This window comes from Carassius gibelio, chromosome B10, assembly GCF_023724105.1.
Source record: "Carassius gibelio isolate Cgi1373 ecotype wild population from Czech Republic chromosome B10, carGib1.2-hapl.c, whole genome shotgun sequence".
NCBI classification, from domain to species: domain Eukaryota; kingdom Metazoa; phylum Chordata; class Actinopteri; order Cypriniformes; family Cyprinidae; genus Carassius; species Carassius gibelio.
In genome coordinates, this window is record NC_068405.1 from 20,769,805 (window position 1) to 20,780,217 (window position 10,413).

Below are 10,413 nucleotides of genomic sequence, written 5' to 3' on the forward strand. Positions count from 1 at the left end.
TCGTTTCTCCACCTTTCAACAGCAGGACAGATGAAAAGGCAGTGAAAATGTTGACCTTGAGAGGTCAAATTAAATATTATATGAGCAGAATTAATTCTTCTTTATTTTGTACGAGTTTTGCCCAAAAAATGTGGGATATGCACGTATGCTAGTCTGATCGTAGCCTTTAAAGATTTATCCCGATTGTAAGGTTTTGGAAAGTCATAAGATTGTGTTTTTGTCAAGAGGGGAACGAGTGCATTGTCCATTTATTTTATCACTGTACTTACCAAAAATATTTTTTATTTTAAATATTTGACCATTCTAAAATTGAAATAGGTCATCACCTTCATAATTTAACGGCAAAACAGACTTAGATATATTCTTTGACTGAATGATTCACAATGCACGGCATGAGTATGATTAAAGAAACTGAAATAAGTTAATGTAAAGGAGGGGTGCTTTTATTAGTATTTTCTACCAAGAGGGGGTGCTGTAACTCCCTATGCAAATATGACTCAACCTTGTCACTTTTCAGCTTTATAGAACAGGTTTCAAAAAGTTACAAAATTACGTTTTGTCGCTAGATGGAAGATATAACTGGCAGTGTTCTATTTGTCTTTATCCGTGATAGATAATTTGCACCCTCTATAATGCAATTCTTTTTATGTCAAAAATACTTGGGAAAACCCACGCGACAATAGAGTTTAGAGAAAAAAGCAATTATAGAAACTTTAGAAATTGTAAGCACAGATGAGATGTGACAGAGTTCCAAAGCTTCATGAATTAAGCAGATGAATGATCATATGTGGGTGCAAAATCACTTTGTCAACAAGCGAGTCCTTCAGCAGACCGTTGTGAACCGTTCATCTCTCATCTCAACGTAATATAAGGAGGAGGAGGGGCCCGAAATGAGGAAATGTAACACGATTCTGTCCATACAGGCCAACACCCACAAAAGTTTACAACAAAACTCGCAAATCTCCACGTCCATTCAGTGTGACGGGTGCCGTGCATCTCTGAATCCAGCACTTCAGCAGGTAAGTCGGGAAGAAAAACTCTTTTAACTTTTAAAAATACTTACTTTCATGTTATTCGCGTCTCTTTCCGCTCTATAACGAACGGTAATAATATAAATTTACTCATTTAACAGGCGATTAGAAATCTTTCCATGGAAATAAAACGTAATCGTGGATTCAAGTTTGTTTGTAAAATTAAGTTTTCTTTCCTAACGTTTGCCACAGCACTAAACGCCCATATTCCGTCACGTGACTCCATACTGCTAAACATGATCCCTTCAAATGTGGCTTTCATTAAAACACAATGAGTCATATTGCTTTGCATGGCAAATTAATTAGACCACATGCTTTAGAAACACAAAGCAATGACCTAGATCTAGTACAGTCAGCAAGGAAAGATAGAACCACAAGAGGGGAAGATTGATTGAAATCTCTTGGTTATAGGCCTATTTCTGTTTTCTCCACGAATTTTGAAAATTGTTATGCTATATTATACCCCCAAATATTATAATTTCCTTGTGAAGGACCCTCTTGTTAAAATATTAAAGCAGCTGTATACTTTCACATATTAAAAAAAAATGAATCTATTTAGGTCTGTACTGTGTGTGGAAAATATTAAATGCAACATAAAGACAACAAAATCCAATAATTGTTTTCAAAATTAAATAATTGTCTTTTGCACTGTGGTGATTTTCTAAATTAATCGGACTGCAAAGTTGACTGCAAAAAAAAAAAGTGTTCATTTTAGATATACACATTTTTCAAATATTGTCAATATCTTTAGTAAGCAAAATTACATACTATTAAATTTAGTAAATGATGAAATAAAAAAAAAAGTTACCAAACCTCCATCCGAGATTGGAATATGGACTTTTTATTCATGTAATTCTTACAATCTATTATTTGCATGTCAGAAGTCTTTAATTTTATTAAGTTGATAACTAAACTGAGAACTCTCACAAGCAATTCCGTTTCCGTTTGGGTTCTAATTAGCGGGTTACACTGGTAGACAGATGTTGAACTTTCTCAAATAAGCGCTAAATCTTTAATATGAAACACTGAAATGCATTTCGAATGTCAGTGAATTAATCTCTGATTTTGAGGCTCAATCAAAAGAGGTTTGTGAACCGTGTTGCAGTTGCACAGCATGAGTCAAACATAATGTCGACAGGATCTTTGAACATACAGCACATTGTATGCAAAGAATAAATTATTAATAGATCTTAGATGATGGACTATATTGTCATGGGGCCGTTGCCAGTGTTAAAACACAATGAAGTGTAAACTGAGAGACCGTCGGATGTCTGCGTTTTAAATGAGGTCTTTTAGGGGTTAGAAAAGGTTGTAAGTTTATTGTTTCAAAGGGGAAACTGATACTGAGCATTAGGCTGTTAATTACAGGTTCAGCCTCTTCTGCTTAATGAGCTGAATAGTAAAGTGGAAACCATTTTGCTAGTGCATCCAAAGGCGTTATTTATTTAGTAGTGTTATTAACCCTACTATTAAGAGCTCATTACTAAATTTCACTTAAATAAAACCCAAACAAACTGGCGTGCGTTTCCTTAAATCGTTGTAAGCCTGAGAAGATCAAAGAAACCAGTGACACTAATAGGATTAGAATTATTCATTTAGGATTGCAATGCTTTTGGGAAATGAAGCCCTTGTCTGTTTCATTGTTATATGTGTGAAAAAAAAAAAAAAAAAATCCAAGACATTTAAAAAAAGCATGAAACAAAACTGATTATAACAAACCACTTTTGCATTTAATCAGTTTAAAAATATTTCTTTTATATGTACATTTGCCTATACAATAGCTTAATATATTTAATGCTTCCATATATCTAACACATTTTTTATTTCTTGCCTTTAGCGTTCTCAGCTCATCATCTCAAAACTTCAACCTTTCCTCCAACACAATGGCAGCGGTAAGAAAAGTATTTTGTAAACACAATAGAGACATTGTTACTATCATCTTCTTACCATGCTCCGAAGCATTTGATGTATTTAATCACACTTCTGGATGATCATCACATCATCACACATCTCATTTTCCAGTCAAAAGTCTTGCTTGAATGCTTGAAATAAATTCTTGTAGAAAAACTGAATGCATGTGAATTTTTTAATGTTTGACGTTTGGGGTTAGTAATTTTTTTTTTAATTGCTTTTATTTTATTTATTTATTTTTATTTTATTTTAATTTAATTTTTAAATTTAATTTAATTTATTCAGCAAAGATGGATTAAATGAGACCGTAAAGACATTTATAATGTGCCAAAAGGTATCTATTTTAAATAAATGCTGTTTTTCAGAATATTCGATTCATCAAAATACGCTGCATCATGATTTTGACAACAACAACAAAAAACAAACATAAAGCAGCACAACTGTCTTCAACATGAATAATAAGTAATATTTCTTGAGCAGCGAATGATTTCTGAATGGTCATGTGAGACTGATGCTGAAAATGTAGCTTCACGATCACAGGAATAAATTACTTTTTAAAATATTCTCAAATAGAAAAGTTATTTGAAATTGTATGCATGTTTAACAGTATTACTCTTTTACTGTATTTTGAAAATGCAGCCTTGGTTAGCCTAAGATAATTAAATTTAATTTAATTTTAACATTTGAGAAATGTTTCACCTTTGACACAGTCTGAGTCTAAAAATATCTAAATTGTCAAGCAGCCCTGTGACAGCAACTCAGATTTTCAGGTGTCATTTTATCCTTAGGTTTTGCTCTTGTTAAATCCGTCTAAAAGGTGTTTTTTTTTCTCTTCTCTGCTGTAGTTGGGCAACCGTGGAACCGTGACCGAGGCATCAGGCTTCAACCCAGATGATGATTCCCAGAAACTCCATAATGCTATGAAAGGAGCTGGTAAGTGATGGGACAAACCAGAACCGGGCTTCAGGAAAAACATATTTTTGAGAATGACAATCATCACCTGGTTGCATTTTAAATGAAGCAGCCAGTTGATTTCATATCAGGTAGATCAGAGAACTAGATCTCGCTTCATTTCCAGTTAAACCTGCAAGCTGTTCTCAGCGTTGACACTTCTGGTTTAGCTGGGCTTCGGTCCAATGCAGAGGCTGATTCTCTGGCTTTCATCCTGGAACCGAAAAGGTGTTTCCTCATGGTTGTAGACTGGAGAGTTCTAGTTAAATGGACTTCAGCGTGAGTTGCATTACGTAACCAGATGTTTGTCACACGCTCACTTGTTGGCCTTAAGTGGGTAATGAGTAACCTGCAATCTGATACTTTAAACAACAGAGCTTGTGATTCTGAAAATGTCAGAAATGCTGTGCAAGAAAATGAAGCAATCTCTTGCCGTTTTATTAACAAGAATGTGATGTACAGCCTGGGGCTTTATGGGTAACGTGTAATTTGATACTTTAAATAACAAGCAGCTTGTAATTCCGAAAGTGTCAATGTATATGCAGATATGAAATTGAAAATTGTCAACATTTACTCATGCATTACTCACATCATTCCAAACCTGCAACTTTTTTTCTTTCTTCCATGGAACGAAAAAGGAGAAGTTCAGCAGAATGTACAATTTGCGCACACACACACACACACACACACACACAAAATCTATTTATTTAAATGCTTTTTATTATGGTTTCCAAAAAAATCCACATTGATAAGAAAAAATATTTCTAAAATGACAGTTTAAAAGAAATGAAAATGCAAATGCTGTACAGTAAAATGTAAAAGTGACAATACATGGTTATTTTTTAACAATATTAGTTTCTAGTTTTTTGGTGAAGATGACAAAAGAGAATGTGGTTATCAGGTGATGCAAAATGCTTAAATAATTGGTGCGAACGGACATAAGTTTGACTAAATGATCACATTTTTCTATGAACTTTCTTTAACTAAACCTGAATGAATTCCAGGTACCAACGAGGCGACTATCATCGAGATCCTCGCTCATCGCACTATTGCTCAAAGGCAGAAAATCAAGGAGTCTTTCAAACGGAGCGTGGGAAAGGTAATAGAACTCGTAACCAACAGTTGCCAGATCTCACTTTGGACCAAAACACGTTTACCTGGTCGAAATTAGGGAAGCTTGTCGTCGTGTTCTTATCTTTGTGGAAGGTCCTAATAGCAGGGACGGTGTGAGCAACCGCCAGGTTGTATTTACATAAAACCTACGGTTCGCAAGGTGATTAGATAACAGTGTTGACAAATCTTGATTAGTCTGTAGTCGGTTTGAAGATAGACAAAGCAGAGTATGAATCACTGATAAGAGATGCTGTTGACCAGCTCCAATCATTAACTCTTGAGGCAACAGAGAGTCCATCTATAAATGTTGTCTTTCAGGAGACTTTCCTGCTTTATGACTGTTATCATAATCGAGTATAAAGAACACAGCATTGACTTTTATTGCACTTCCTTGTGGTCTTCCTCAATTAATCTGTAAACCTCATTAAAAGTCACGGTCAGGTCTTGCTGCTCATGTTAATGGAAACACTGACAGTCTACAGCGCTGTCTTCATAGCAAGAAAGTATGAGTCATTGTGGGGGAAGTTCTGGGCAGCGTTCAGGACGGTCTCGTGGAGACGACATGCCTTCCCCACCCAGACTCACAGCAGATATTACAGTTTTGGTCTGCAACAGACCATTATTTCCTTACACCAAATCCATTTGTTTCTTCTGTGATGTAAGATGTGGAAATGAATCTCAAAGCATGATTTAATATATCTAAGAAGTTTGAATTTGAAAAGCCTGGGTTTGTGTGCTGTCTGTGCTATTTTAAAATCAAACTTACACTGTTTTCCCATGTGGTAAATCACACTATATTTTAAAATGCCCATCCAGGAACTGCTTGACTGCTTGAAGTCAGAGCTTACTGGAAACTTTGAGAAGGTTGTGGTCGGCCTGATGATGCCTGCCCCGGTGTACGACGCATATGAGCTGAGAAACGCCATCAAGGTTAGTGAGTAGTACTGGGAAATGTGTGAAGCAGCGCCCGTTTCAAAAGGGATTTTATTTTTCACATGAGAGCATTTTTGCTTGAATGTTCAAGGCTTCTGGTGCAAATTCTTTCAGCTGATTTAACTGTCCAAAAACAGCCCGTTATGCTGCTTTTACATCTACATTACCATGGTATTGTTTGTAATACATAGGTGTACCATAACAGATGAATAAAATACATGAATATAGTAATCATTTAGTCATTCAGTTGTATTAGCCATCTCTGGACCATGCTACCAACACAGTACTTTTTGCGAGTTTGTTTATATATTGTATTTAATATTATTTTAGTCACTGATTATAAAATCTTAAATCTTTGTCAAGGGTGCAGGGACAGAGGAGGCATGTCTCATTGACATCCTGGCATCAAGAAGCAACGCTGAGAAAAAGGAAATCATTGCTACTTATAAAAGAGGTACATATACACAGCTTACACTTGGGCATCCAAAAATATACAGGTCTCCTCATATAACACTGTTTCCAATGACTTATCTCGTGCTGATGATGTCATTAATCGCAGAACATGGCAAGAGTCTTGAGGATGATGTCTGTGGAGACACATCTGGAATGTTCCAGAGAGTTTTGGTGTCTTTACTCGCGGTAAATAAATCCCCTGAATTATCTTCTTTGTTAAGAAGATGATTTGATGCCTTCACTCATCACCTCTTTTGTTTGCCATGCAAAACTCCACCATCCATTGGTATGGTTTTTCTGCTTTGATTACAGGCTGGGCGGGATGAGAGCACCAAGGTGGACGAGGCTCAGGCCGTTCAGGATGCAAAGGTGAGGATTTTGTCGTGGTTAGCAGTCGTTTTTGGAATAATAAACACATGTTCAATTTGTGTGGTGTATTGGGTTCTGATTACCTTAAACTGGGTATTACTTTGACATCAGTTGCTTAGAAAATCCAGTGTGATTTGGCAATAGTAGTGTGTCAGTAAACAGCGCCCCGCAAATCTACTGGACGTGTAAAAAACACGTTATTTTTATCAAAAACTTATATTAAAAAAAAAAAAGAAAAAACACAACATTGAAAGCTGATTTGCTTATATAATATAAAACTGATTCATATAAGTCATTTGTTTGGGAATCGGTTGGATTACACTGGTGGCTCTCTTAGGTGTTTTATCCACTTAAATATCCATTTCTCGCAAATCAGACTGCACTGCTTGTGCTGCATGCTTCTGATTCAAAAGAATTGTCTCTAAGAGTCGTTCATCGAGTATTCAGACCACACTCGTTGCACTGGGTTTTAGATTTATTGATAATAACCAGCTCATAAGCGTCATTCACTTTGGAATCCGCCACAAAAAATGTGTTCTTGTGGTGCGTTTATTTAGAATAACTATTGTTTATATATCATCTAATGTAGAGAACCCTGTAATTTTGAACTACAAATTGGGCCTCTATATAGTCTCTGTTTTTACAACTCTTCAATGGATATTTTTCTGTATATATATTCCATGTCAGCAAACACCTTTTCAATGTGTGGGGTCATGTTGATGTTCATTAATCATTATCAGTATAAAAGGAAATTGCTCAGATAAAAATTCTCAATTGTTTCTAATCCGACAGGACATCTACGAGGCGGGCGAAGCTCGCTGGGGAACTGATGAGGTCAAGTTCCTCACTGTGCTGTGTGTGAGGAACAGAAATCATTTACTTCGAGGTATGTGTGTGTGCATGCCAGATAATAACAGAAAGCTGCTAAGCAGTCAAGTGATCATTCTTATGACAAGGAATTATACTCATTACTGCCACCTTGTGGTGACAATGTAAATAAAGTTGTTTTGGAATAGACATCTCAGCCTATTTATACTGTTCATTTAAATTTTGCGCAGTACACTGTAATTTTTCTATTATTTATATACTATTATATAATAATAATAATAATCAATCATTTTAATTAGCATTTTATATTTTCAGTTTAATTTAAATTTAAGTAGTTTTATGTTTTTGTCATTTTTGTTAGTTTAATAAAAGACATCAGCGGATGTGCACTGGCTGATATAGCCTGAGAAATATGCTTTCTATAATGCTATTTGAGCAAAAGTAACAACATTTATGACAAAATTGTTGTCAGATTTCTTTGGTGAATTTAAATATGAAATGTAATCCTAAGCTTAGTGAATAGTTTTGGAGAATTTGATGTTTGCATTCAAAAGAGAGAGGAGCTGCACGTGGATGCCTGAGAGGCCGACGAGTGACATGACTGATCTTAAAGAGACTTTGGTTTAATATATTGGATTAATTAACATGTACATGATTAGTTATTATTTTCTCCTCCTCCACTTATTTTATTCAAAAATGAAAAATGACCATTTAATCTGCCGTTTATTTTAACTAGATCCTGCTAATTGAATTAAACGTGCTAGATCATGTGATAAATATAGCATTTGAAACTTTGCATATTGCATGTTGATTCAAGTAGTATTTCATCCAGCATATTCTCAACCATTTTTCTTTTCCCAGTGTTTCAGGAGTATCAGAAAATTTCTGGGCGGGACATTGAAGACAGCATAAAGAGGGAGATGTCTGGCAGCCTGGAGGATGTATTTCTGGCAATAGGTCAGTTGTGAGTATTGCAATATTTCATATATTATCAGCACATTTTCCATTGCATACTTGGATCTAAAAAGCATCTCCTAACCTTTGCAGTGAAATGCATAAAAAACACGCCTGCATTTTTTGCTGAAAGGCTCTACAAGTCAATGAAGGTGAATGAAAACAATGACTAATGTACTTTTTGCACACATTAGGGATACGACCAGTACAAAAGTCATATTATCTTTTGTTTCTCGGCTCTTAAGGGTTTAGGCACCACAGATAGCGTGCTGATCAGGATCATGGTGGCTCGTGCCGAGATCGATATGCTCGACATCAAAGCAGAGTTCCTCAAGATGTATGGAAAGACCCTTCATTCCTTTATAAAGGTGGGACACATCGGTTTCACTCACAATATTTGACTGAACACGTTATTCGAAAGCCATTAACAACATATTACAAAATACTCTTAACACAATCCCTAAGAGATGAACTTTTAAAGGAATAGCAAGTAGTGTAATGTTACATTTCTCCAAATCTGTTCTGATGAAGAAACAAACTCATCCACTTCTTGGATGGCCTGAGAGTAAATACATTTTCAGAAAGGTTTCAATTTTGGGTAAATAAATCCTTTAACTTCAACTACTTTAGCAGAGAAATGCAAAAATCTCCTCTAAAGCATTACTAAAGGCAGTACTAATATTTAAGCCGTCATGAAGCTCTGTTGTGTTTGTTTTTTAGGGTGACACTTCGGGTGATTACCGTAAGATCCTGTTGGAGCTGTGCGGAGGGGAAAAGTAACACGTTAGCCGCGTTCATTAGCGTGAAATGCTCTCTCTCACACCAGGCCTATAGCATTTCAAACACATTCCTTGTTTGTAATACCAATTAAAACCGAACAGTGATGTTTTAAATTAGATTCATGATTTCTTTGTTTATTGCCTTGGAATTTATGGGAGTCCTTTATAGATTGGCACATCTTAATGTTTGTCAAATAAATAAAAGGTGCTTGTATTGACTGTATCGATCTGTTGTTGTCTCATTGGATATTTTTTTTAATCTCAGCACACTCATTCAGGTCCATTTGTGTAATTACTTCGAGTTTAATTTGCTTAATGTACAACATCCATGTGTACTTGGTCCAATTATAGTAATTGCTCATGGTTTGAATAAGCATATGAGATCAGCCATAATTATTCAGTTTTTTTAGATTGCCGTTTTCACAGACTATGTGCCTCAGTTTAATCAAGTGCAACATATGAATCTTAGGAGTGACTGTGGAATCTGTTAGAATTGTGGGGAAAATTACTGACTAAAAAAAACTGTATCTAAAGTGTTACCACTCAGTGGCACTACGCACATATTCATCTACACGGGTGTTACAAAGATTATTTTAATTTTTTGACCAATTTATCATACAAAATATGTCTTATGAAACAGAAATAAATAATTAAATAAACTGTAAAAGGAGGTGCTTAACCTTAAGTCAGTGTTGACTGTCCACAAACCAAATATTATATAATCTGTAATTATTTTAACATATTGACATATTTTATCTAGCAATAAATACAAAATCATAAAAATAAATTTCTAATGACTTGAAAATAGGGTTTGATTATTGTTTATTTATTTATTTGAGGACAAATATTTTTCTTGCTTTGGTTTCTCATTAAAATATACAGAACTAAATATATAGAAATTTATAAAAAAAATAATATTACAAAATTATACCTGCTGTGTATGACATTTATTCCAGTACAGTGAAGAATGTCAAGACCTTTTTTTTCATATAAGTTTGTATTATATTCTTGTAAAACACCTGATACAAACTGATAATGCCAGCAAACAAGCTGTGTGTGTGTGTGTGTGTGTGTGTGTGTGTGTGTGTGTG

General features: G+C 35.1%; 1 protein-coding gene across 1 annotated transcript; it reads left to right on the forward strand.

Moving 5' to 3' along the window:
• The first annotated feature begins 870 nt into the window (after positions 1-870).
• anxa4 (annexin A4) lies at positions 871-9,545 on the forward strand. Its single transcript, XM_052567043.1, has 13 exons — positions 871-1,019; positions 2,869-2,923; positions 3,788-3,875; positions 4,898-4,992; positions 5,823-5,936; positions 6,303-6,393; positions 6,499-6,578; positions 6,705-6,761; positions 7,554-7,647; positions 8,451-8,546; positions 8,637-8,695; positions 8,789-8,911; positions 9,264-9,545. Exons 2-13 carry the CDS (start codon positions 2,915-2,917, stop codon positions 9,321-9,323), a joined length of 966 nt encoding a protein of 321 aa, XP_052423003.1. The 5' UTR covers positions 871-1,019; positions 2,869-2,914; the 3' UTR covers positions 9,324-9,545.
• The last annotated feature ends 868 nt before the right edge of the window (positions 9,546-10,413 follow it).

What these genes read in the sequence shown, in the direction of transcription:
- anxa4 (XM_052567043.1), top strand. An exon ending in AGCTGAGAAACGCCATCAAG is followed by an intron (nt 5,937 to 6,302) that starts GTTAGTGAGTAG and finishes ATCTTTGTCAAG; the next exon opens with GGTGCAGGGACAGAGGAGGC. An exon ending in GGATGTATTTCTGGCAATAG is followed by an intron (nt 8,547 to 8,636) that starts GTCAGTTGTGAG and finishes TAACCTTTGCAG; the next exon opens with TGAAATGCATAAAAAACACG.